General features: G+C 43.1%; 1 protein-coding gene and 1 pseudogene across 1 annotated transcript; one reads left to right on the forward strand and one right to left on the reverse strand.

The window, feature by feature from the left end:
• Positions 1-4117: 4117 nt before the first annotated feature.
• CHGB (chromogranin B) lies at positions 4118-17344 on the forward strand. The gene is made up of 5 exons (XM_060031201.1): positions 4118-4348; positions 8839-8885; positions 9352-9445; positions 14368-16064; positions 16953-17344. The coding sequence occupies exons 1-5, from the start codon at positions 4300-4302 to the stop codon at positions 17034-17036; spliced, it is 1971 nt and encodes a 656-aa protein (XP_059887184.1). The 5' UTR covers positions 4118-4299; the 3' UTR covers positions 17037-17344.
• A 5345-nt stretch (positions 17345-22689) lies between these two features.
• Positions 22690-23256, reverse strand: LOC132438628 (EEF1A lysine methyltransferase 2-like; annotated as a pseudogene).
• Positions 23257-26920: the final 3664 nt, after the last annotated feature.

Below are 26920 nucleotides of genomic sequence, written 5' to 3' on the forward strand. Positions count from 1 at the left end.
TCACTGCCCTCTATTGTGGCACACCTCCAGATGCTGGCTGGCCCTTTCACAAGGGACCTTTGTGGATTCTTTAGAGTACTCCGTGGGAACCTCTTCACTCCCCCAGTCTCTGACAAAAGTGATGCTCTCTGACCTCTCACAACACCTCTCAGCTACCATTATCAGCACATCTTGGGGATCCCCTTGCTCCTTCAAGCAGGGGCTTTTTGGGGTGACTTGAGACCAGTAGCATTCTGTGGAGGCCACTTAGCCCAGGGAAAACTCTGCACATGCAGATGTTCCAGCCACTGTCCTCTCCCCTCAACTTGCCATTGAGGCTGCTCCGGCTGATCTCCTGCCCACTTCCACCTTGCTCACTTCACTCTCAAACTCTTGGGGACACAAATTAAATTGTCTTGTGATCTCCTTCCCACTCTCCTCTATTGGCGTTGGAGCGAGTCTATGGGTTTCTGCAGCTCAGCAAGCATCTGGCAAGGAAATGAGGTATCAGTCTCCCTTCCTGCAGACAACTCCACTTTATGTTAGCTTCTTGCAGCCCCCAACTTGGCAGAGATAGGAAGAAGCATCATGAAACAGTACAGGGCTCCCTACAAACTCTCTTCGAAAAAGTTCTTTCTCCAACCAGTCCTTTTATAGTTTTTCATTTCTAGGTTTGTATCTGTAGTGTTCCCTTACACAGACCTGTGAGTAATACCCACTGTGCCAGTTTGGCCCCGTTAACAAGTCTTGTAGAAATGTGACTGGCTTCTCTCTTTGAAGCATGTGAGTACTTAAAACCCATGTTGCCTAGCTTTGAGGCTTCAGTCAAAAGTCAGACATAATAAGAAAAATTCTATTTAACATCCTGCTATATGTTTGTGAATGTATGTGTCATCGTTCAACTTTCCCAAAAAGCAGACCTTGAGACAAAGATTTGACTGTAAGTAATTTATCTGGAGATAATTCCAAGAAACAGCAGTGGGGAGTAGAGAAGAAAAACAGGAAAGAAAAGTCAGCCATAAAGAGCTTGCTATCAAGAAAATTTCCACTGTGTGTAACTAAGCTCAGTCTCGCTGGGAAATTCTCAGAGCCTATGTAGAATACATACCTCTGAGGGAGCTGTGAATCTGGGGTGTTTGTACACCTCATGTTCGGGTGAGGGCTGCTCCTGGGGGTCTTGATTCCTCAGCATTTCCAACTTGCCATTTGCACAGCTCTGTTTGCTCTGGTGACCAGAGAGAGATATCAGGCAAAGAAATGCAGATCTTGGCCATTGAAAATCAAGCCAGTGTGCTCCAAAATGGTAAGAATGAGGGAAATTAAGGAAATGGGCAGAAAACCAGTAGCATCTGCTGCAGTGTGTGGGTGTGTGTGTGTGTGTGTGTGTGTATGTTGGGAGGAGGAACATATGAGAGACCAGCAAACAGCCTTCATTCTAGATCCTTACCATGTGATGTGTTGCTAACTATAATAGATTTTTCAAGCACCTAATGGTCTTATCAACCCATCAGACCCAAATCATAGTTATCTCCCCTAGTTCTCAATATCTATTTCTTGCTTTCTCTCCAGTATATAAACAAATAAGTGCACCTGTTCATCTAATTTTCTGCAAAACCCCAAACTGAAGAGGAAGATTCCCTGTTTTGTCACCCTGAATGGTTGTAGCTCTATCTCTTGACCTCTTTTTAATTTGGCTGTGTCGTGCAACATTCAGGATCTTAGTTCCCCAACCAGGGATCAAACCCATGCCCTCTGCATTGGGAGCGAGGAATCTTAACCACTGGACCACCAGGGAAGTCCCATCTCTTGACCTCTTTTTAGAAATGTTAATTAATATCTTCTTGCAAGCTATATGGAGTTATATTACCCATAATTTAGTAGGTTAAAAAATAGTTTCTATCTTCTCTTAAGATGAAGATTTGATTTGTGATTTCTTAATTATGTCAAAGTGTATTAGGAATCTAACCTGACATAAGAAACCAGGTACTAAATGTATTGTAGGATCAAATTATCTAAGGAAAACTACTTATTGACATGGTCTTTATTAGGAAAAAACCTTAAAGTCACAGAGATAAATGTTTATCTTATTGGCCACAAACACAGAGAATTCTGTAGATGTACATCTGCAGGGCATCAGTTTCCATGGTAATGCCATTTTCCTGGCATGCCATGCTCTCTCACCCTCCTCTGTAGACCTGGAGTCTACCCTACACCTCTCCCATCTTTACTCTCTGACTAGTGAACTCTGCTAGAGCAGGGGGAGGAGTATATTTCCTTTAGCCATTAATGTTGGGATTAACCCTGTAATCTGCTATAGCCAGTGGAATATGTATCTACTACAGTGCTTGATAAGCATTTATATGTGCAAATGAAATGAATTCATAAATTTTGAGAGAAAAATCTAAATTCAGAACCTGTACTGCTAACCTGTGGTTTTGAACTATATGCCATTTTTTGGTCTGTTTGCTTCCTGATTCCTTCCTCTGTTCTGTATTGCTGGAGAGACTGGCCCTTGCAAACTAAATTTTACAGTCTTCCCTGTCAGTCTTTCCCAGGTATGTTCAGACACTAAGAGGTACTTGCACTGAAAGAAAGGAGAAGTCGGGTTTTTATCCCCCTTTCTTTTCTTGGGAGGAAGGGGATGCATCTCTAGCAGTGGCTGCTTCTCTTCTGTGGTTCTAGCTCCCTTCCTCCATGGCTCCATGGCCTTTGTAGCTTGTAAAGCTTCCCACTCCTACCAGGTGGTCCATGTTTCTGGGGTCCAGCGAAGATACATCCTTTCTTTACCCTACAACAATCTCTGGGTCTCCTCATTTTCTCCTATTTGCTTTTCAGCTTTTCTAATCCTTGAGTATTATTTCCTGTATTAAATTCCCTCTGGTAGTTTCATTTTCCTGACTGGGTCCTGATGGATTACCTATTTCAGGAGCCATGTGCAAAGCTATGTTTTTTTCTGAACCCTGGTTCCTAAGGGAGATATGCTTTCCTCCTTAATTCCTCTTTGAGAGCATTCCTGAGAAATGTTCTTCCCTATGGCTTCTTCTCTTTTCCTATAGTAATAGTATTCTGTACAACTTGAGATAAAATTATATCCAGAACAACATCAGCAATCAAAAAGCTAGGTCAGCCCACTATTCTAAAGATGTCATGTGTTCCCAAATTGATCCACAGATTAAAAATGTCAGCTGTTACCAAATTGATCTATAGATTTGATGCAATTCCTATCAAAATCCTCAGAGTTTTTCATGAAAATTGAAAACTGATTCTAAAATTTATATGAAAATGCAAAGGGCCAAGAATAACCAATAACATCCTAAAGAAAAACAAGTTGAGAAGACCTTTTCCACCAGATATCAAGATTTATTTAAAAGCTATGGTGATAGAGAAAGTATGGTACTGCTCCAAGGATAAACAAATAGACCACCGAAATGGAATGGACTGATATTCTAGAACAGTCCAGACACATACCTGTACACATATGGACTCCAGGTTTTTTTCAAAGTTAAACTACAGAGCAGGTGGGAAATATGGTCATTTCAGGAAAAAAAAAAAAATTCCCAGAACACTTAGGTGGTGATATGGTTTAAAAAAAAATGACTGTACCCCTATCTCATACCATGTTTATTCTAAAGCCCTGTTTCCTAAGGAAAATATTGATTTCCTCTGTCATCCTGCTTTGAGAGAATTCCTGAGAAATGTTCTTCCCAAAGGCTTCCCCCCCGCCTCCCTGTACATGCTGATCTGAAATAATAAAAAGATTATAAAATAATGAGAAAAAAGAAAAGTAAGTCTGAATGTAGGAACTGGCTGTCGACCAACTGACAACAGTGAAAAGACATACACAGCCTCAAACACATGTTTCTAGATATGGAGGTTGGGGGGTGGTGCGGTGCGGGGGAGATGAGAAATAAGCTTGAACAATCTAAGCAGGACCTCGCTCCTCTCCCCCTGACTCATTTTAACTACCTCCCCTCACCCTTCCAACCCTTCTTCTGCCTAACTCCCCACCCCCGCTCAAGACCCAGAGCACCAAGGCGACTGGACTGGCGTAAATTTCTTCCTACTTGCGCCACCGCCCCGGGGCCGCCTCATGACGTCAGGGCTGAGCGAGGGGGCGCCGCCTCCTGGGTGCCCGCCCCTCCCGGCCCTGCGGCCCCGGCTTGCTCTTTAAAAGAGCGGGGCCTGCGCCAACCGCGCCACACCGCGGGGACAAAGATACAAGGCTATTTTCCCCGAGTATCTTCATCTCGCCTTCCGTCCACGTCTGCTCACCGTCAGCCGCCGCCCTCTTCTCCTGCGCAGATTCCGGCGAGCCGGGCCATGCAGCCTGCAGTGCTTCTCGGCCTCCTGGGAGCCACGATGATGGCGGGTGAGTGGGCACTGTGGGGAGTTCAGAACCGCGGACAGCGCCAGCCTCTGCCTCTCCGGCCGCTCTAGGCATCCTGACTGGCGGATACTGGAAGACGGGGAGGGTTGAGTGGATGGTGTCTCCCTCTTGCTTGAGGTTCTTACTTTCTTCTCTTCCCTGGGTATTTCCCTTCAACTCCCCGCCCCAACGTCTGACTTGGAAAAAGCCAGAGAGCTTCCTAGCCCAACCAAAAGAGTCTGTTTTAATCGATATAAAGAAGACGTGTCCGCGCCTCCAAGGAAACCCCACATTTTGTGCTCACTTCTAAAATGTCACATCCTCTTTACCTGTTTAGAGAGATACTGTGATAGTCTTATTCTGTATCTGTAATTAATTAATTAATCTGTGTTTGTTTGGCTTTTTAAAGCCAGATGACCACGGAGAGACAGGAATACATGTATTATATTAGTTGGCAACTGTATAATTTATTATTTTATTATTTAAACATGATTAGATAAAAGTAAGTCTCTTATGTATATATGTAGATAAGATATATCTTTTTTCTTAACACGTTCATATATGTGTGTTCAGGTATATGTATGCACAGGTTTAGTGTAATATTTTTCTGTATTTTGTATTTCTGCCTCTGGGGAGAGGTAATTTCACATTCAAATTAATCCATCTTTAAGTTATAAATGGTAACTGCAAGAGATATTTTGACTTTTGTATTCCAGAAAAATAATGAGTATAAAATACCACGAAAAATATTTTTAGAGTAGTAAAAAAAAATCGTTTTAGTCAATTTGGGAGGATACAATTTTAAGTAGTAGATATTTGAGTGCCTCTTTATGTGTGGAAAATTGTGGGATTGATCTTTCAAACTACTCTGAATCTCAAAGAAATGATCTTTGGAGATTTGGGGAAAAAATGTGTGTGTGTGTGTGTGTGTGTGTGTGTGTGTGTGTGTGTGTGTGTTGAAGTAAAATCCATGAGTCCATTGAGAAGTAAATATGCCACCACCAGATTAAATTGGAGGGGTTCTTTTAGCTGTCTTAATGACCTCATAGAATATTGTTCTTATCTGAGATTGAGGTTCCTAACTAGAGTTGAGGCATCGCCATCCATGAATATGAGGGTTTCATTGACAGCAATTATGGGATCCCAAAGAGAAAATGAAAGCCACTGGTAATTTATTTTATTGCAAACTACATACATGCAGAATTTTCTAAAATTCTTGTCACTCTTACAAATTGCCTATAAATGTTCTCGATTTAATTAAAGGAAACCAAATGAATATTTAGAGTCCTTCCTGGTCAAAAATATTTTCAGAAAGGAATTGCTTAACAAGATAAATCTGTGCTATACATTGTGCTATAGACCACAAAAACAATGTCTTTTATGAGACTTATTTAACTATAGTGGTAAAATATTTATGTCTCTTACGCAAGATAATATTTTAAGAAGGGTTTATATTTTAACAGCAACTAAAATCAAGATATTATATTCTTTAAAAATTTTTTTTACTGAGCTATAATTCACACACCATAAAATCCATACTTTTAAAGTGCATAATTCAGTGATTTTTAGTACATTCACAGATTATCACATTTCAGAACATTTTCATTGTGGTAGAAAGGAACTCCATATGCATTAGCAGTCATTCCCCATTCCCACCTCCCCCAAATGCTTGGATATTAGGTATGGTAGCCTTCAAGCAGAGTTTGTTCTTTAGCAAAATCACAGGAAACCTGCAGAAACCATCTGGCTCATTTCCTACCATTATGAGCTTCTGAAGGAGATCTACACCTTTCTACAGGAGTTGTTCACTCTAAAAATTAATATGAGTGAAGGAGCTACATGCTATTCATATATACTAGGTAAGATGGTTTCTGCATTCAAAAGCGTTAGCGGGGACTTCCCTGGTGGTGCAGTGGTTAAGAATCCGCCTGCCAATGCAGGGGACACGGGTTCGATCCCTGGTCCAGGAAGATCCCACATGCCGTGGAGCAACCAAGCCCATGCGCCACAACTACTGAGCCTGCGCTCTAGAGCCCTTGAGCCACAACTACTGAGCCTGTGTGCCAGAACTACTGAAGCCTGTGCGCCTAGAGCCCGTGCTCTGCAACAGGAGAAGCTACCGCAATGAGAAGCCTGCAGACCGCAACGAAGAGTAGCCCCCGCTCGCCACAACTAGAGAAAGCCTGCACGCAGCAACAAAGACCCAACGCAGCCCCAAAAAAAAAAAACAAAAAAACTACAGAGTTTGCGTACCATGTTATTTTATAGCTGTATTTTCATTCTGGGATGAAACCTTAGTTTGGTAGTCTTATGGAATATTAATACTTTGGAAGTTATTCTCAGATTTATCATATGATATTATTTGAAAATTTTTCTGCCATTTGACTACTTCACTTTTATCACAATTATTGGGTTTTCTTTTGTGCACCCTTAATGTTAACTTTTACAAAAATAAGTTAAACTACTTTAGGGGTATCAACATACCTTCTGTTATTACTTTGCTGCCACAGATTCTATTGGAAGAAATACAATGGAACTTAGATGTCTCACTAGATGCATAATATGCTTTCATAAGGAGACCTTAGTTCCTTTCCATCAAAAAGATGTCTGAAGAGCCTCAATTAGGAAAGAGAATTGTTCTGTAAAAACAAACATGAGCTACAAATTGTTCAGAGTCACAGAAGAAAAATATTCCTCTCCCCTCAAATCAAATGACTGTTACTACTTTAGCAATATCAGTAGTTAATAATAGCACCTATTAAACATTTGTGGAAAAAGAAAAGTTATTAGCAAGAAACTGCATTTACCAAAGAAAGTTTAGTAAAGCCAGAATTTTAAAAGGCACTTTCTAGTTTATGACAGAAGTAATTCTCTCAGTTATTTCTTTTCAGAGCATTTTACAGATCTCAGGTGGAAAGAGTAAGTGCCAAAGTGGGAATGTTCTCAAATAACAGCCATTTGGGGGATAAAATAATGGCCCAGCATATTGGACCCTGAGTACCAAAGGTGGCCATCCAGATCTTGTCTGAACTACATTTCAGGAAGATAGTGGGGACATACCTTGTTAATCACTTCTTAAATATTTTACCAGTGATTTTAACATGCTGCATAACTTTGGGCCTATTGAAACAATTGGAGTAGATCCCAGGCTGTGCTTTGAAAAGGAAAATTCAGTAAGGTGAGCAAATGAAATAGGAGTTTTATTTCTAGATTGAGCCCTATGATATGTAATTGATTGGGAGGAGGTAAAGAGATTGGAAAGCAAATATTTGGGGAGGAAAGGTCAGGTTGCTGGTAATAAGAAACAGCATTTGAGCAGCTTCCATCTCTGATGTCTGAGAGTTTTGCTCTTGCTCCAAGTAGCTCTTCACTTGTCTCAGAGACCTGGAAGAATCTTCTGCACTGAGCTCTCCAGCCATAATAGCAGTTTCTCTTCTAGGGAGTGTCAGGAGAACTGTAGAGATGGACCTATATGTAAATGCTTTGAGCTTCTCCAGTGGAAAGAGCTTAGACAAAACAAAGTCAAAGTGAAAGATAAAAGAATCAAAGCAACTTTGAAAAAGGAAAAAAAAAAAAAAAAAGCACTGTAAAATTAAAAACACCTGAAGCATTTCCTAAGATGACAAAGGCACTTCAATCACTGGTTGAAAATAAGCAGAATCTCATGAAATTTAATTTAAATAAATTAAAATTTATCTTTTTGCAATATCCTCATGAACTATTCATTAAACACCTATTTGCATATGATATTATGGATTCAACAATATCCTGGTAAAATTAGATACCTCCCATATTCTTTACATGGCTGCAGACAACATGGGGAAAGGGAAACAACACTGATACACACATAAGTGTGCTTGTCCAAGAAAAGGCTTGAGGGTAAAATGAGGTAATTAATTATATAAGATAATCATAACCACATTTTTGTAAATAAAGTGAGTTTCAGGGAGAATATTTTCTTGGGGACAGGAAAAGGCAAAGGGAATCACAGATCTTTACCCATTTTGAGTAGGCAGAGGGGTTGAGGAGGGCACCCCAGTTTCATTTAAACTAGGTTTATTTTAAACATTTTATTGACATATAATATATGTACAGAAAAATGCATATAGATCATAAGTATACAGCTTACAGAATTTTTCCCTCCTTAAGCGCAGCTGTGTAATCAGCACCCAGATCAAAAACAGAACATTGCCAGTATCCCAGAAGCTCGCCTTGTGTGGATTTATATTGGATATAAGATAGCATTCATTTTCAAATCATGTTTATGACATTGCTAGGGGAAACAGCTGTGTGTGTGTGTGCATGTGTGTGTGTGCGTGCAACTGGGGCAATTCTTGTCCCTGGGACAGACATCCGCAACTATCTCCACTCTGCTCAGCTCTGACTTTGCCCCTCCCTCCAAGTAACATGCTGGGGGTGGGGTGATTTTGTGAGTTTGGGGACACACAGCTTCCTAAAATCAACTCACTTCCCATTCGTTTTTTCTTTCAAAGCTGTCAGTTCTATGCCAGTGGACATCAGGAACCACAGTGAAGAAACGGTAAGTTGAAATGGAAGTCTAGAATCTAGACTTATATCTAGACTCTGGATTCTCCCACCCCTTATCTCATCAAACTAAACAAAATGAAAACCAAAAATAGACAAACAACAATGAGGAAATGGGAGCAAGTGATGTCCCTCCTGCCCTGGGCTTTTACCTCCTTCCTGGATGTTTTAGTGCCCCTGAGGATAGCTGTCATCACACTGTTTTCCTTTGAATCTGTTCAGAAATGGGTGTTTATTTCTCTTCTCTGGATAGTCTTGACCCAATGCCTTCTTGCATTGCTCTGTGGGGTGGCCTGGGAGGTTTCATTACAGTCCTATATGTAAGTCTACATTCCTGACCCAAGGGGTCTGCATCGGTGCAGGTCACATAGCCAAGCCTCTTTTGACAGCAGCTCTGGCTTAAGTAGTCAGGCATCCCAGTGATACCGGCTTTGCCAGCCTGCTTTCCGGTTTCCCCCTAGGTGACTCGCTGCATCATCGAGGTCCTCTCAAATGCCTTGTCGAAGTCCAACACTCCACCCATCACCCCTGAGTGCCGACAAGTCCTGAAGAAGAGTAAGTATCCTCCACTTCAGGAGATCTTTGTCCCTTGAGTAGTTCTTTCTCTTGCTCCCTCTGTTTCGCCTTCCACTTTATCTCCATATGAACCAGGGGCATGATGCAGTGGGAAGACTACAGGCTAGATCAGTATCTGGGAAGATGACATATGGCTTCCAAACCTGCTCTGCCACTTAAACATATGGCTTCCAAACCCTGCTCTGCCACTTCATAGCCGTGTTACCATGGGAAGACCCCTTGCCTCTCTGGGCTTATTTCCTCAAAGTAAAATGAGGGAGTTGAACTGAATGATAGTCTGTGAGCTGTCTATATAGTTCTTAAATTCCTTGGTTTGAGAGTTTGGAATTTTAAAACAGACTTTCATTTGGGTGGAGTGAGGTATGGGGAGTGCTCATTTGTGATTAGACAGGGAGGCGAAGTGTTCTGGAAGCAATGGAAGATGAAAGGATAGAAGGAGACAAAAATTATTCTTCTCTTTACCTTCTACTCTTCTGACAATGAGGAGCTAGAAGCTTGGAAAGGTGACTGGGAAACTTCTGGCCTGTTTACATGACAGATTGGTTAAGCCATTTTAATACATAGCTTGTTAGAATGAGAGGACTACCAAATGGTATCAGGAGTTCCAGGCCTGAGAACTGGAAGGGGTGGGGGTAGACTTAGAGCATCCAAGGAGTCAGAGCAATGCCCTTCTGGGTCTAGACTGGAATGTTCCTCTATACAAACAGCTTATGTTGAAAACAAAATTTAAACAGTGATATGAGCAGTATCCATTGGAAGTTGACATAAAGAGGTAAATTTTACAAAACTATGCATCTCTGGGACTTCCCTGGTGGTCCAGTGGTTAAGACTCTGTGCTCTCAGTGCAGGGGGCATGGGTTCGATCCCTGGTTGGGGAACTAAGATCCCGCATGCTGCACAGCATGGCCAAAACAAAAACAAAAACTATGCATCTCTTTTAGCATGAAGTCAAACTGATTCAAACAAATCCGAAAAGCTCTGTTCTCTTCAACACCTTTCTCTGCTTTTAAATTTTTAGTCAGGCTGAGAACAGTGGATTTTCTTTCTTCTTTTCACCTTCAAAATCTCCTATTGCAAGATAATACTCTCTTCCTGTTGCTGCACATGAGGTCCATGCATAAAATTATAACAAGTATGAGTGACTAGCCAAAAGAGTAACCTGGGGGGACTCAATCCACTATTGGGGGCTTCAGGATAACCATAGTAGGTGTGGGGGCCTGAGACTGTAGGAGACCCATGCACAGTGGAAGGAAGCTTCTCTACCACTCCCAGCCTACATGCCTCTTTCATGAGCTTGTCAGAATGAGTTTATTAGCCATTGCAGGGAATGAGTGAGAGCAGGGTGGGTCTCCAGGCAGGGACTAAATGCTGCTACTTTGGGCAAACCCATCTCATTATCTCCCTTCCCATTTCTTTGTTTACCAGACGGATGCAGAAGTTTTGGGTCTGTCATACTAGGTCATCAAAGAACCAAGATTGCTTAGGAAGAGTTGTTGATTGTAGGGCTTTGCTAACTGCCAAGATCAGATTCTTAGCTCTCAGGTAGGATTCTAGCCTCTGCTCATCACTGATTGTGCCCTGGGGTCTTTTGAGTCTCTTGAGAGAGCCCCAGGAAAACTGGTAAAAATCAAATGACCCATGTCTATCAGGACCTTGGAGACATCATACCCAGAGAGCCATTAAATACTGAGATCAGGGAGATTTGAGCTCCTCCGGGGTTGCAGACTCAAACACCAGCCAGGGCCAGGAAAATACGTAAGAGAAAGGAATAAAACAGGACAGGAAGTGACTCACGAACTGGAGGATACAGGCCACTTCTAAGGAGGAGTAGATTTTTCTCAGCTTGAAACCTATTGTGAGAGAAATATAGATTCTGTTACCAGATCTTGGGATTTTTCAAAAGAATTTAAAATTTGGATATCTAAGCAATATCTCCTAGTATTTAAGTATTGCCTCTGAATTCAAATTTACTAAAAATGTTATTTAGGCCAAATAGAATTCACCTTTGGGCTACCAGTTCATAACTTCTGTCGACTAAAAAAAAAAAAAAGAAGCACAACCTAAAATTTGAGATTTATATTTTATTCCATGGACATACTAAGGACTTAAGCCCAGGAGACAACCTCTCAGATACAGTCTGAGGGACTGTTTTGAAGAGGTAAGGGAGGAGGCAGGATATATAGGTGTTCTTGCAATAAAAACCAGATAGTCAGAACATTAAAATACTACAGTTAATTAAAGAAAACCAGACATCTTAAGTTAACAAATTTAGCACTTTTCTATGTATGGGAAGATGCAAGAGTCTGGGCTTACTGAAGTCATTCCTTTCATATGCACCTTAATTATTTTGTTTTTTCCATCCTGAATCCCCTCTGGGTACACAGTTAGGTGTGGCTGCAGTGCCTAGATGGCCAGGACACCCTTTGTTTACTGATTTGGCAGGCGACATTCTTTGTCCACACTTCTGTCCTATTCTGGTTTTCTCTCTCCTGCTGAAATGTCTTATGCTGGTCACAGGACTGGTGGAGCTTTCTGCCAACAAGTTGGATGAATTCCTTCATGTAGCCTCCCTCCCATCCCCAGCCCATCTCTGTCTCCACTCCCACTCTCTCCAGCACATCTCGGTTAGCACACGCTTACTGAGCAAACAAACATTTGGGGAGCAGGGAAGAATCATTGTTTCATGGCTTGAAGAGATCTTAGGGAATTCATAGTCCAATTTCTTAACAGGTATAACAATTTCTTTGATTAGGTCATCTCTGCAACATGATAGTTAGGGATGGAAGGTGCATTTTCTCCTTTTTACTTGAAGTAAGAGTGAGCTTCACACCTTGGTTTTACAGATTGACAAGACTGTATGCTGCTAATCACAGCCTTCCTCAGATCTCACCTGAGGGGACTTAAAGCTAAATTTAGGAGGAAGTGCTAAGCCTCAGGCAAGCTGCTACAAGCAGCACACATTTAACCTGGAAAAAATAAAAATGCTTCTCTTCTTGACCAGCAGGCAGTAGGAAAAGGGCCACACAGCCTCTGCCTCGGGAAGCTGAGATTCTGTCCAGATGACATCAGTATCTGCTCAAAGCCTCCCTGCTTACCTGTGCATACCTGGTCAGCCCTGCCTCAGTGCTGCACACACCACCACTGGCTCTTAAAAGGCAAAGGCACTGGTGAGGGGCCAGCCCTCAGGTGTCTGGGTGTGGAAGGTCAGGGACCTTTCAGTTGCCTCATAAAACATGAAAATATTATCATGCCAGGCTGGGCTTTTAAGCAGAGAGGAATAGACTGTCTGCTATTTCTTGGACATTTTTACAAAACAGACCATTTTTTTCTATTTTGCAAATATCAGTTCAAAATGACTCATCAAGAGCCATTCAATAGAAATATCATGTGAACCACAAATATAATTTCAAATTTTTCAGTAGCCACATTAAAAAAGTAGACAGGTGAAATTAATTTTAATAATATATTTAGTTTTGTCCAATTTATTTTATTCAATATACAATTTGTACATACAATATGTTTATAATACATATTATCTTGTACATCCAAAATATTATCATTCCAACATATAATCAATATGAAAATTTGAGGTATTTTACATTCTTGTTTTTCATCTGAAGTCTGAAATCTGGTGGTTTCTTACATTTACAACATGTCTCAGTCTGGACCAGCCACATTTCAAGTCCTCAGTAGCCACAAAGGTTTGGTGGCCCCCACCATGGATGGCGCAGACGTCAGCCTAGAGCTGTGAGCAGCCTTGGCTTCAGGTGTTCTATATGAACTCAGTGACATCAGTTGAAATCCAAGCCCTCCCAGCTAACAACTCAGACAGTGTTAACTGCATATCTTCTTTCACAGGATGCCCTTGAGTTAAGGAGGATTTAGTGAAGATGCTGTCAACATTTGGAAAAGATGAGAAAAAACAGCATTCAATTAAAATGTCGGTTATACTGTCTACTGTTGATTTGTGCAATACAAAGATAACTCAGTTTACTGAAGTTCATTCTCAACCTTTGAGAACATGTGGGGTGGATGGGACCTGAGTGAGGGAAGGACATGGTCCTTTCCACTGCTGTGCAGTTTTCTCAGGGAAGAAACAAACACCCTGCTTATCACCAATTACTAAGTTTTATTGTCACTTACTGCTAAGTTGCATCTACACAGTTGATTGGATAATAAAAATCTGGTAAACTAATTAAACACATTTTTAATCCTTTGTTGAATCTGATATTTCCCATTTTGGGCATTTAACTTCATTTAGCTGGATTCTAGTGGGAACCATTTACACAATGCTAACTTTTAAACCCCTACTTAGAGCAAACATGGAAATAATGGTCCTGAATTACACCTCTCTGAGCCTCAGTGTCTCTGTCCACAAAAAGAGGAGGTTGAAATACACAAATTCTAAGGTATCTTCTGGTTCTAAATTCTAGTATTTTATAAACCTATATTTGGATTTCAATTTGGTCATTGAAAGATGCTTGTTGGGTGTTATTAAAAAATAAATATGCAGAGAATTTATTATCAGATTTAAACACAGCTAAGGAGTTTTCATAACATTTCTTTCTTTCTTTTTTTTTTAATATTTATTTATTTATTTGGCTGTGCTGGATCTTAGTTGCAGCGCATGGGATCTTGGTTGCAGCAGGCAGGATCTAGTTCCCTGACCAGGGATCGAACCCTGGCCCCCTGCACTGGGAGTGTGGAGTCTTAACCGCTGGACCACCAGGGAAGTCCCCATACCATTTCTTTTAAAAGTAATCTGAGTATATTCTTTATTAACTTAAAAAATTACCCAAGGACTTTCAGGATCTTTAGGATTTGTAGTGATCACTGAGGCTGTGCTTAGTGAACCACAAACAATTCTGAAGTATACTTACTCTTTTTTATTTTCATTATAGGTGGAAAACAGCTCAAAGATGAAGAGAAAAGTGAAAATGAAAACACAAGGTTTGAAGTGAGATTGTTAAGAGACCCAGCTGACGCCTCAGAAGCCCCCAGGACCTCCAGTAGGGAGGACATAGGGGAGGAGGACGCCCAAGGCCAGACAGTGGCAGACACAGAGGGCGGTGGGCACAGCCGAGAGCGGGCAGGCGAGCCCCAAGGCAGCCAAGTGGCCAAAGAAGCAAAGGCACGCCATTCTGAGAAGAGCAAGGGACACGACAGGGAGGAAGAAGAGGCGGAGAAATATCAGAAAAGGGAGCGTGTGGAAGATGGCAGTGAGGAGAGACACCCTGGGGGGCCAGGAGAGGCACAAACTGCTCTTCCCAGCCACAGAAACCAGACTCCAGCTAAGAAAGAGGAGTTAGTGTCCAGATACGATACGCAGTCTGCAGGGGGCCTGGAGAAGTCGCACAGCCGGGAGAGGAGCAGCCAGGAGAGTGGAGAGGAGACCGGAAGCCAGGAGAATGGGCCCCGAGAACCGCAAAGCCACCCCGAGCGCCAGGAAGGACCTGAGGAGAGCGACGAGGATGTCAGCCCCGAGGCGGACAAGCGACGCTCGAGGCCAAGACACCACCATGGGAGGAGCAGGCCCGACAGGTCCTCTCAGGAAGGGAGTCCTCCCGCTGAGGGAAGGGGGTACTCCTGGGAGGAGCCACATGTGGGCACAGGCGGCTCAGGGGAAAAGAGAGCCCGCCATCCAACCCTTTCCAGGGCTTCGGAGGAAGAAGCCGAATACGGGGAGGAAGTGAGGAGTCACCTGGCTGCCCGGGCTCCCGGGGACCTGGAGGGGGCACGATATGGGGGCAAAGGAAGTGAAGAGCACCGGGCTCCCAGGCCTCGCAGTGAGGAGAGCCCAGAGGAGGAGGACAGGAGAAAAGGCCTCAGCCTAGAGCTGAATAGCATGGCGCACGGCTATGACGAGGAGAGCGAGGAAGAGAGAGGCCAGGAGGGGGGACCCCGCCACAGAGCCCGGGTAGGGGAGCCGGGAGCCTACTCCACTCTACACCAAACAGAAGAGAAACGGTTCTTGGGTGAAGCGCACCACCGTGTTCAGGAAAGCCAGACGGACAAGGCGAGGCGGCATCCACCAGGCGAGGTGCGAAATTACCTCGACTATGATGAGGAAAGGGGTGAGGAAGGGGCCCGAGGGAAGTGGCCGCAGCTGGGGGACCCACAAGACGCTGAAGAGAACAGGGAAGAAGCGAGGCTTCGAGGCAAACAGTATGCTCCCCCTCACATCACCGAAAAGGAGAGATTAGCGGAGCTTGTCAGTCCATACTACGACCCTCCCCAGTGGAAGAGCAGCCGGTTTGAGAGAAAAGACCACCTGGATGACAATTCTCTTGAGGGTGAAGAGGAGAACGGGCTGCCCTTGAATGAGAAGAATTTCTTCCCAGAATACAACTATGACTGGTGGGAGAAAAAGCCCTTTGAGGAGGATGTAAACTGGGGGTATGAGAAGAGAAACCTGGCCCCCAAACTGGATCTGAAAAGGCAGTATGACAGAGTGGCCGAACTGGACCGGCTCCTTCACTACAGGAAGAAGTCAGCTGAGTTCCCGGACTTCTATGGCTCGGAGGAGCAGATGCACCGTCGCCACGCAGCAGAAAGTGAAGAGGAGAGAGCTGGCCAAGGAGTTCTGACAGAGGAAGAGGTATGCTGTGGGGCTTTTGCTTAAAACTAACTTCAGGTGGTTAATTTTAATATGTTATATACAAGACTATCTGATACTAGGGGGAGATATGGATGGGGATTAATCACCATGGGACTGTACGCCTAATAACAGAGCGGAGACAACCTCTGGGTTTGATTTCCACCTGGCATCTAGCCATTGTCCACACCCCTGTCCACTTCCTCCAACTGCAGTGCTGCAGTGCTTCTCAACCTCGGCTGCATGTTGTAATCCCCTGGAGAGCTTGAAAAATTACTGACATCTGGGACCCACACCCAGAGCTTCTGTTTGGTACTGGATGCTGCCTGGGCATCAGGATGTTTTAAAGCTCCCAGGTGGTTTCAATGTTCAGCGAAGGTTGAAAACCACTGGTCTAGTGTCTTCTCCTTGGTCATTTGACTTTTCATCACTATTTTCCAGGGTAGGAAAGAACAGGTGATACAGAAGTTAGTTGCTTAGTTCTATCTCTGTCATCTCTTGGCCTATAACAGTCAGACATCTACGTGTAGGAGAAGGAACATTACCAGAGCTTTACCTTCCTTAACAATGTTTTTTTCCCCCAATATTGATTATGTAGGTTGGTGCTTCTCAGGCTTGAATGTGCCTCAGAATCATGTGGGATTTCTAGCCTTAGAGTTTCTGATTCAGTAGGTAGGCCCCAGGTGGGGCCCAAGAACCTGTATTTCTGACGAGTTCCCTGGTGATACTGATGCTGCTGGTCAAGGAACCACACTTTGAAAACCACTGATGTCGGGTATCTCCTATAGCCTCTAACATATCAAAAATTCCCCCTTCTGTTCAGACTCCCTAGAACTGCAAAGAACTAAATTGATCTGGGACCTCATGCCTCTACTTTTCTGTATTTTCTAGGAAAAAGAACTTGAAAACTTGGCTGCGATGGATTTGGAACTACAGAAAATAGCTGAGAAATTCAGTGGTAACCGAAGGGGCTGATGGTCGTTGGAGCAAAGGGCAGATTTTAAAAGCAGCCTTCACATGATCTGTTTTCCACCACCTCACTGAAAGACCCCATTTATTTACCCAAAGGCAGAAAGTAGAATTTACTGTTCATCAAATGTTTGACATGATTGGAAATGTCCTTAATTTTTGCCAGAATGTTATTGAAAATATGAATAGCATGACTTGTAGCATATTCTTTATCAAATAATAGATATATTAACATGCTTGTGACAATGACTGTGCTACTGTCCTTGAAAAAATGTCTCAGTCTGAAGTAATAAAAGATTCACCTGAGGCCAAAAGTGTCATGTTCTCAGCTTCCTTTGGGCTAATAGGGAGGAGTGTGACTTTTAGATCCATTCTTCAAAGTAAATTCTAAAATATAGTACTAAGATTTGTTGGTTTGTTGGTGTTTGGATACAGAAATGAAAAAAAAAAAAGGAAAAGAGCAAACATCTGAAATAAAAGAATGTGGAGGGGGCTTCCCTGGTGGCGCAGTGGTTAAGAATCCTCCTGTCAAGGCAGGGGACGCGGGTTCGAACCCTGGCCTGGGAAGATCCCACATGCCGCAGAGCAACTAAGCCTGTACGCCACAACTACTGAGCTCGCGTGCCTAGAGCCCGTGCTCCACAACAAGAGAAGCCACCACAATGAGAAGCCTGTGCACTGCAACGAAGAGTAGCCCCCACTCACGGCAACTAGAGAAAGCCCGCGCATAGCAACAAAGACCCAACGCAGCCAAATAAATAAATAAATAAATAAAAGAATGTGGAGGATATAAAGAGAAAGAGATCAGGAAAAGACATTGCTCCCCCAGGCTGGAGGAAGATTAAATAGGCTTGAAGAACCTGTTTCAAAAATTATTATAAGCCATTACTTTTAGAATCTGATTATCTGGAGAGCTCTGGGAATAGCTGGCCAAGGGTCATTTTTCAGGGCTGAGGAGAAAGCCTGGATAGTGGGAAGAACTCCAGACTGGGAATCACAACATCTGGGGTAGGCCAGACAGATCCTTGGACCTTCACGGCCTGTCTCATATCTGCTCTATAAGAAGACAGGGCTCTGACTCTAAGTAACTGTGTGACTTTGGGCAAGTTACTTTCCCTCTCTGGGCTTCAGATTCATCAGTAAAACAAGGATATCTGTTCCATTGGGTTGTTGTGAGGATGACTGAATTTAAGCAAAACACTCAGAGTAGTGCCCAGTGTAAGGCAATGGTGCAGAAAACAGTGGCTGCTACGATTTTTATGGCTGCAGTTTCTCACAGCAAGACCAACGGACAATAGCCCTTCTCCCTTCTTTTACTTGGCATTTCATTCCTCACAGATGGTGGCTTCTACTTGGTTGATTACTCCTGTTTTGGCAGTTAAGGTAAAGCATTGTCCTCTGGGCATCACCCATGGCTTTTATTCATCTGGAAGGCCTGGTTCTCCTCCTCTTAACTAAGTTAAGACTTGCCTGTGATAATTTAGCCAGATTCTTGTCAGGTTAACTCTTGGTGACATACTTCTCCAGGAGAGTGTCAGTTTATCATATGGAGAGCAAGCCAGTGTGATGAATCAGTGTGATGAATCTGACAGAAAATTGTTCTAAATCTGGGCACACACACTTCTAAAAGGCTGCTTATTGTCTCTCTAGGTATTTTTTCCAGCCATGGGATCATGACGGGCTGCTCGCAAAGGTGAGTGGGAAGCGCTGGGGGTCATGGCTGCTGGAGGCAGTCCTCGTGGGACAAGGAGTTAGGATACAAATATCGTTCCGGTTTCTGGGGGCTGCCATAACAAAGTACCACAAACTGGGTAGTTTAAAACAATAGAATTTTACTCTTTCACAGTTCTGGAGCCCAGAAGTTCAAAATTAAGGTGTTGGCAGGGCTACACTCCCTCCAAAGTCAGTAGAAGAATGTCCTTCCTGCCTCTTCCAGCTTCTGGTGGCCCCAGGCGTTCCTTGGCTTGTGGCAGCATCATTCCAATCTCTGCCTCCATCTTCTCATGACCATCTTCTTTCTATGACCCTCTCCTCTTCACACAATGTTCCTTTTATAAAGATACCAGTCATGCTGGATTAAGGGCCTACCCTACTCCAGTATGAGTAATTACCTCTGCATCAATCCTATTTCCTAATAAGGTCACATTTGGAGGAACTAGGGGTTGGAACTTCAACATATCTTTTTCTGGGGGCAAAATTCAACCCAAGCAGGCCAGCTCCCGCACCCCTCAGGTGGATTAACTCTGAGCCGCATATTCTGTGCCTCCTAGAACTCCCCAGGGGATTGAGCCCCAGGTGCCACAGGTGGCCTGCTCTCTAGTGCACCCTTTATGGGCTCTCTTTACCTCCCTGTCCTGCTCCTACTGGTGACCCTACTGGTGTTTCCTGGGATCACCTCCCAGATAAACCGATTGTCCTCAACTTCTCATCTCAGGGATTGCTTCTGGGAAAGCCCAACCTAAGAAACCATTCAACAGCAAGCTCAAACTCATCTTATGGTAAATAATGTAACCACACGTTGTAATACATTGCAGTTATAATCTCTTGTGTTACTGTGTCTTGACAGAAGATACTGGGAAATGCTTAACACGTTACAATACATGCAAAGCAATATGTCTCTCCCCTTCTCTACTGCAGTCCAGTAGAAAACAAAATCATTTCCTAAATAAAGAGAATTCAAGGGGCTCAAAATGAATAGGGATTTACTTACTGGATGAGAGAAACACTGCAATGCATCAAATGCCAGCCTGGCAAGTCACACACACACTCACACACACACACACGGTGGGCACTGCTCATGCGGAGAAGCTGCTGGCATATGGAGCACAGCTCTGTATGGTGCCCCAGGCTTGGAAATGGTTCACACAGCTTCCTCCTGGCCCACTGCCTGGTGAGGCCCTGTGCTCTAGCACAGCTTTTCATCTTAGTTTGCTGACACTTCAGGGCAGGGGAATGTGCAGGCATGAATGACCTATCAAAGTTGCAGGAGACACCCAAGAGAATCCCACCTGAGCCGTGGTGCCCAGCAGAGTGCAGTTAGGACCTCTGGGTGCCACCATTTCTTTGAGAAGGAGTCAAGGACTAACCGGGTTACTGTTTTTTCCCCCTTTAGTCAAAATAATATATGTTGATGGCAAAACATTGAGTGAGTGTTATGAGTTGAATTGTGTGCCTCAAAATGATATGTTGAAGTCCTAACCCCTGGCACCAGTGAATGTGACCTTATTTGGAAATAGAGCTTCTGCAGATGCGATCTATAATAGTTACGATGGGGTCATTTAGATACAGACACATACAGAGAAGCATGCCATGTGAAGACAGACATACAGGGAAGAAGTCCATGTGAAGACAGTGGCAGAGACTGGAATTATGCTGCCACCAGCCAAGAAACACCTGGGGTCACCAGAAGCTGGAAGAGGCTAGGAAGGATTGCCCCCTAGAACTGTCAGGGGGAGTGTGGCCCTGCTGACACCTTGATTTGGAACTTCTGGCCTCTAGAATTGTGAAATAAATTTCTGTTTTAAGTCACCCACGTGTGGTACTTTGTTAGGGCACCCTATGTACCTGATATAATGAGAAACAAATGGCCTCTGCCCCTCCCAAATCCTTCTGCAGATGCAGCCATCTATAGTTACTTTACAGTTTTCTTTCTTACTTGAGTATTTAATTGTCACAGTCTCTAATATTTTATCAAGTGATGGGACAGGAGGGGAGAAAGTGTCCTATCATTACAAAATGAAAATCCACAACATACCATTGTAACATATATATAATTGGGAGATCTCAGGTGCTAAATAATTAACTAAGTGCAACAATTACTATTTTTAGCTCAGGAGCTAGTCACTTGGACACATAACAGGCCTCAATGAGAAAGTGAAGACCAAAAGGAAGCAGGATGAACCACATGGACACCTGGGGAAGGACACTTCAGGCGGAGGGAACAGTAGATGCAAAGGCCCTGAAACAGGAATGTGGTTGGCACGTTTGAAGAAGAACAAGCAGGCAGCATGGGGGACAGTCATAGGGGATGAGGGTAGAGAGGGTGGAAGGGTCCAGATCATGCAGGGCTTTGTAGGTCCTGGTAAGGACTTTTGCTTTAGCTATTGGAGAGTTCTCTGGAGGACTGACATGATTTGCTTTACATGATAAAAACACTGTGGCTGCTGGGTTGAGAGAAGGCTGTAGGGGAAGTGAGGGCAGAAACACAGAAACCAGCAAGAAGGCCACTGCAAAACATCCTGACGGGTCATCGTGATGGCTTGGACCAGGGTGGTGGCACTGGAGGTGGGGAAAAGTAGTCACACTCAGGATCTAGTTTGGAGGCAGATGACAGGGAGGGCCGATGGATTTGGTGTGGCAGGAGGGAAAGAGAGGCATCAAGGATGATTCCAAGGTTTCAGTCCTGAGCAACTGGGAAGAAGGGAGGTGGGGAAGGTTACAGGAGGGACTGGCTTAGAGGGGAGGTATGCGGAACTCAGGTTGGGATTTGTTAAGTTTGAGATGTGACTACACGCCCAGTGGAAGTGTTGAGTAGGTTGTATGGGCCTGGAGCTCAAGGAAGAGGGCGGCTAAAGACAGTGTGGGAGTCACCATCACAAAGATGGTGTATAAAGCCTCAAAATGGGGTGAGATCACCTAGTGTTATATAAATGAGCCAAAGATGGCCTCTGTATATCTGCCCCAAAGTTGTTTATTTCTTCACTGTAGGCTGAGAACTGTTAGCTCAAAAGCCTGTCAGTGCCAGACTCAAATTTTATACATCCATTCATTTTAAACATAGCCCAAAGGAGCACATTTTTGGACATTCAGGGCCCATCTGCTTTGCATACCTCTGCCAAACTATACTTAGCATCTGCTGGCCATTGATAAGATAGAGCCATGTGACTACAAGACAGACCTCAATCCTTATAAGCTGTGAGACTCCTGCCCCTTGGACCTCTCTGACTCAGCGACTCCCTGCCATGCCGAGCGGCATTACCTAGACACCAAAGGCACCACCCCAACTCCCCTCTCCCTGGGAGTTCTCTTGCCCTCCTCCCCTTGAGTAGCAACCCCCTTGGTGTAGCTTCTGGACAGATTCCTGCTATGAGGAACATCTCTCCCTCCCCGCCCTTGCAAACCTGTCAGAGCATCATCATCACCCAATAAAGTAGGTATGAGCTCCTGCCACCTCATGGTTCTATCTTTTTCTTTTATCAGTTCCCAAATCCCTTGAACATCCTACACCCAGGCAGCAAGTATAGACAAAAAAAAGGAAAAGGTGCAGTTGCTGAGCCCTGGGGCACACTGATATTTTCCTAAACATTCATCTCAGAGATGAAGAGGAACCAGCAACAGAGATGGAGGAAAAAAGGCTAAAAAGGAAGCAGGGAACCAGGAGAGGAAAACTGTCACACGGAGAGGAGTCAACTGCTGCCAATAGGTTTAGAGGACTGAGAAAGAGCTTTGGATTTCACTTTACATCTTTTTTTTTTCCCTGTAAATTCACTTACTGCTTTAAAGTTTTTAACTGTTTCAGCAGTTACAGGAATTTTTTTTTAAATCAGAAAGAAAAATATTTACATTTTAAATACAAAAGAAAAATTTTATTCTTGGTTTACCTCTAAAACCCAACCACTTACATGCTCATGGTTTTGTGTTTTTTTTGTTTGTTTTTTTTTACTAACCTATTCTATCTATACAACGTGTGCATCCTGTGTGATTACTAAGCATTTATTACCCTTGGATTTTCTGTGTCAGGTTTACTTTGTTGTGGAGTTTCTTTAAAAAAGCTAAGTGAATTTGTCCAATAAAAAGTCTCACATTTTTTGGAAAACCAGTGATGCAACATTGTTTCCAGATCTGCCTCCAAAGCTGAACTTGGGTGTTGGTAGCTCTTTGAGAAGTTCAGATCCTTCACTGAATTCATTTAGCAATGATTCCTTGGTTAAATTATATTAGGTTATTAGAAAAGTCTTTCACTTTTCAACATTCTGGAAAGAGATTTCACTTAATGCTTCACCTTCTCAATTGCACTGTTAGGATTAAGGCTTATGGCATCAATAGTCCCTTTGGCAATACTAGTATGAAATCGAGGCAGCTTTGCAGAAAGATTCAAAAAGTCTTCTACCTTCAACTTAATAAACCTTCTTTCTCTACAATATTTCTGGAAAGCTGTATCAATTCCAGTAATGTTAGGGAAACCAAATTCTGCCATTTCCAGTTTCACTATCAAGTACTGAAGCATCCAGTAGAATCTTGTGTTTTTGTATCTACCTTAGTCAAGCTATACCCACTTCTACAAATGAGATTAATCCTGTATCTCCATATTCTTGGAGAGTTTGCAGTTCTCTCTCACAGATAATAGCATCCCAGCGCTCTTGGGTCCCCAGCCATTGGGACGAAGCCATCCCCTCTGGGACTGCCCCTCTGACTGTGCCTGGGGCCCCAGCGCCACTGCTCTGTTCGTTCCCACCACGCTCCGAAATGCTGCCCTCCTATTCCATTCATTGCTTCACTTAAATCTGTGGTCAGCACACTTTTCCTTAGAGGGCCAGATGGAACATATTTTAGGCTTCGAAGGCCATATGGTCTCTGTCACAACTATTCAGCTTGGCCATAGCAGAAAGCAGCCATGGACAGACAATACTTGAACAAATTAGCCTAGCCGTGTTCCAATAAAACTTCATTTATGGGCACTGCAATTTGAATTTCATGTAATTTTCACATATCACAAAATTATTCTTCTTTTGCCTCCATCCCAACATTTAAAAATGGAAAAAACTGTTTTTAGCTTTAGGCCATACAAAAAAACTGGCGGTGCACCAGATTGGGTCTGTGGGCTGTGGCTTGCTGACACTTGGTTTAAAGCAGGCATATTCTTTCTTATTTTTGTCTCCTCTATTCCTTGAGTCTGTCGCCTTACAGCTACTTTGTGTCACTCACAGGTGATGGAAAAGAACTGTGAGAGGCCACCTTACTTACACGTATTTGTTTGTGGAAAGTACTCCCAGAAAGCAAATAACTTTTCACTCTCACTTCCTCCGCCCTCTGGATTAATTTCTCTACTTTTCCAAGTGTGCTGGTTTAGAATGATAACAACATACAACATATTGAGGCCACCCACATTTTGAAACAAGTTTTCTTTAGTACCTTGTTAACTTTCTGGCAATGTGAAAATGAAATGTCTAAATCTTTCCAGTCCTGTTTTAATATCTCATTTAAATGCCAGAAGCCCAGGTTACTAATGAATTGTAAGAGGCAAAAATAAAAGGAGGGGGGAGTACATCACATTAATTTCCTATGCTTCGAAGATTTTGCACTTCCTCAGAAAGGGTCAAAAAACAGTGGGTGCCTAATAAATGTTAATGGGGGTAATTAACAGCTTATCAGTTGCTCTTCAGGTACTCACATTTCTTGCCATCTGACCTGTATTACATAAGGCCAAGAAAAATCTGTAATTTCTTTTACAAAAATTAATACTAGCCCAGAGGCAACATTCTATTTCTAGTAAAGATATCAGATGTAATTGGATCCTTTCTAGCACTAGAAATAGAGTCCAAAATCAGGACCATTTAGAACAACATGAATTTTAATAATCAGATTTTTAGGACATGCTTCTTAGTATTTACTATTGCTATTGTAATATTTACAATCAATGCTTTATTTTTTTTAATTAATTTTTATTGTAGCATAGTTGATTTACAATGTTGTGCCAGTTTCTGCTGCACAGCAAAGTGAACCAGTCACACATATACATATAAGCCACTCTTTTTTAGATTCTTTTCCCATATAGGTCACCACAGAGCACTGAGTAGAGTTCCCTGTGCCATAGAGTAGGTTCCTATTAGTCATCCACCTTATATATAGTAGTGTGCATGTCAGTCCCAATCTCCCAATTCACTCCCCCTTGCCATTTTCCCCCCTGGCAACCATGAGTTGGCCCCCTACGTCTGTGACTCTCTCTCTTGTCCTGCAAACAAGCTCACCTGTACCATTTTCTTAGATTCCACATACAAGCAACATCATATGATATTTGTCTTTCTCTGTCTGATTTATTTCACTCAGCATGACAATCTCCAACAACAAATGCTTTAAAACAAAATGTACACGCCCTTTTTCTTCAAAAGTTTATACATATTAAAAAAGAATATATTTTTGGCTTTTCCATATATAACCAATAAATGAATGATTACCCATTAAGATCTGGTTCATATGAGGGAATTCCCTGGTGGTCCAGTGGTTAGGGCTCCTAGCTTCCACTGCAGGGGGCCTGGGTTTGATCCCTGGTCGGTGAATTAAGATACCGCAAGCCACGCAGTGCGGCCAAAAAAAAAAAAAACAAAAAACAAAAAAATCTGCTTCATATGAGAGGGGACCAAGATGGCAACATAGAAGGGTCCTGAACTCCCTCATCCCTCATTCGGATACAATGAATGTTCTCAACTTCATCCTTGCCACAGTACTGTACAGTTGAGAGGGAAATGCCAACCCCAACTCCCAGCCTCTCCCTGAGGGCCACAGGGTTTGGACCGCAACATAGCACCCCAACATTTAAGAGTCCCACTCAAGGAACCAACGGGCCTCCTAAAGACCTAGCTCTGAAAGCCAAGGCCATTTAGGTCCATGAGACCCACAGGACTGGAGCAAACAAAGTAGCAGTTCTTAATGGCAACCAAACACTTGCTGCTGTGGCCACCCCCCAGGGCTCAGTGCAGAAGTAGCAGAGAACAATACCCATCTCCCAGCCTTTCCCTGAGGGTGTGACTACACACTTTATAAGCTGCTGCTTGAGTGCTAGGCTTCAATTTAGCACACATTTAGGGACTGGCTGTGATCCAGGGCCACCGGAGTCTATGAGCACTTTCCCTACTTTCCACCTCTGGTTTGCCCCAACATTATCCGATTGCCAACCTCTCTGGAAGGAGCTTGTATGCATGTCTGGCATCCCAGCTGCCACCCAAGGAACAGAACCCCAAATCTAATAGCCAATGAGAACTGCATTCACGAGTCCCACAGGACTTTAGCAAAGAAGTTTTTATATGGGTGCAGGAGCACCCCCTGCAGCTATACATCTGGGTTCAGTGTAGAGGGAGCAGGCAAAAAATGCTCACCTCCCAGTTTCTCCCTGGAAAGGGCTTAACTACATACTTTCCCAGCTGCTGCCTGAGGATCCACTTCTAATCAGCCTGCATCTAGGTGCTGACAGCAATTCTACCCTTTGGGATATTGATGGGTCATGGCACACCCTCAATTATTGGGAGCCACTAAGAACAAAGTCAGGTGTACTTAACAGCTTATCAGTTACTCTTTAAGTAGCTTGGAGATCAGAAAGTCTTGAGAGACAACCAAGAGCTCAGACTGGGCTAATTGATGAGGTTTATCTCCTATATGAGATCATTCTGTCAAGACTGTGAGAGGTGGCTATTGTATCTAATGTGCAGGCACCAAGACTGAGAGTGAAAGAAAATAAACAGAGGAATATGTTCTAAACAAAAGAACACGCAAAATATCCAGAAACAGATCTTCATGAAAGAGATAAGTGATTTTACCTGATAGAGTTCAAAATAATGGTCATAAAGATGCCCACCAAGGTAAGGAGAGCAATTCATAAATAAAGTGAGAACTTCAAAACAGACAGAAAATATAACTACCAAACAGAATAATTGAATATTGAATAATACAATAACTAAACTGAAAAATTCAACAGAGGCAAACAGAAGAAAGGAGCAATGAACTCAAAGACAGTCCAGTGGAATTCATCCAGTCAGAGCAACAAAAAGAAAATAAGAATGAAAAAGAGTGAACATATCTTAGGAGACCTGAGATACCATCAAGTGGACCAACATACACATTATAGAGGTTCCAGGAGAAGAGAGAGAGAAAGGAGCAGAAAGCTTATTCAAAGAAAT

Source organism: Delphinus delphis, chromosome 15 (assembly GCF_949987515.2).
Source record: "Delphinus delphis chromosome 15, mDelDel1.2, whole genome shotgun sequence".
Lineage (NCBI taxonomy): Eukaryota > Metazoa > Chordata > Mammalia > Artiodactyla > Delphinidae > Delphinus > Delphinus delphis.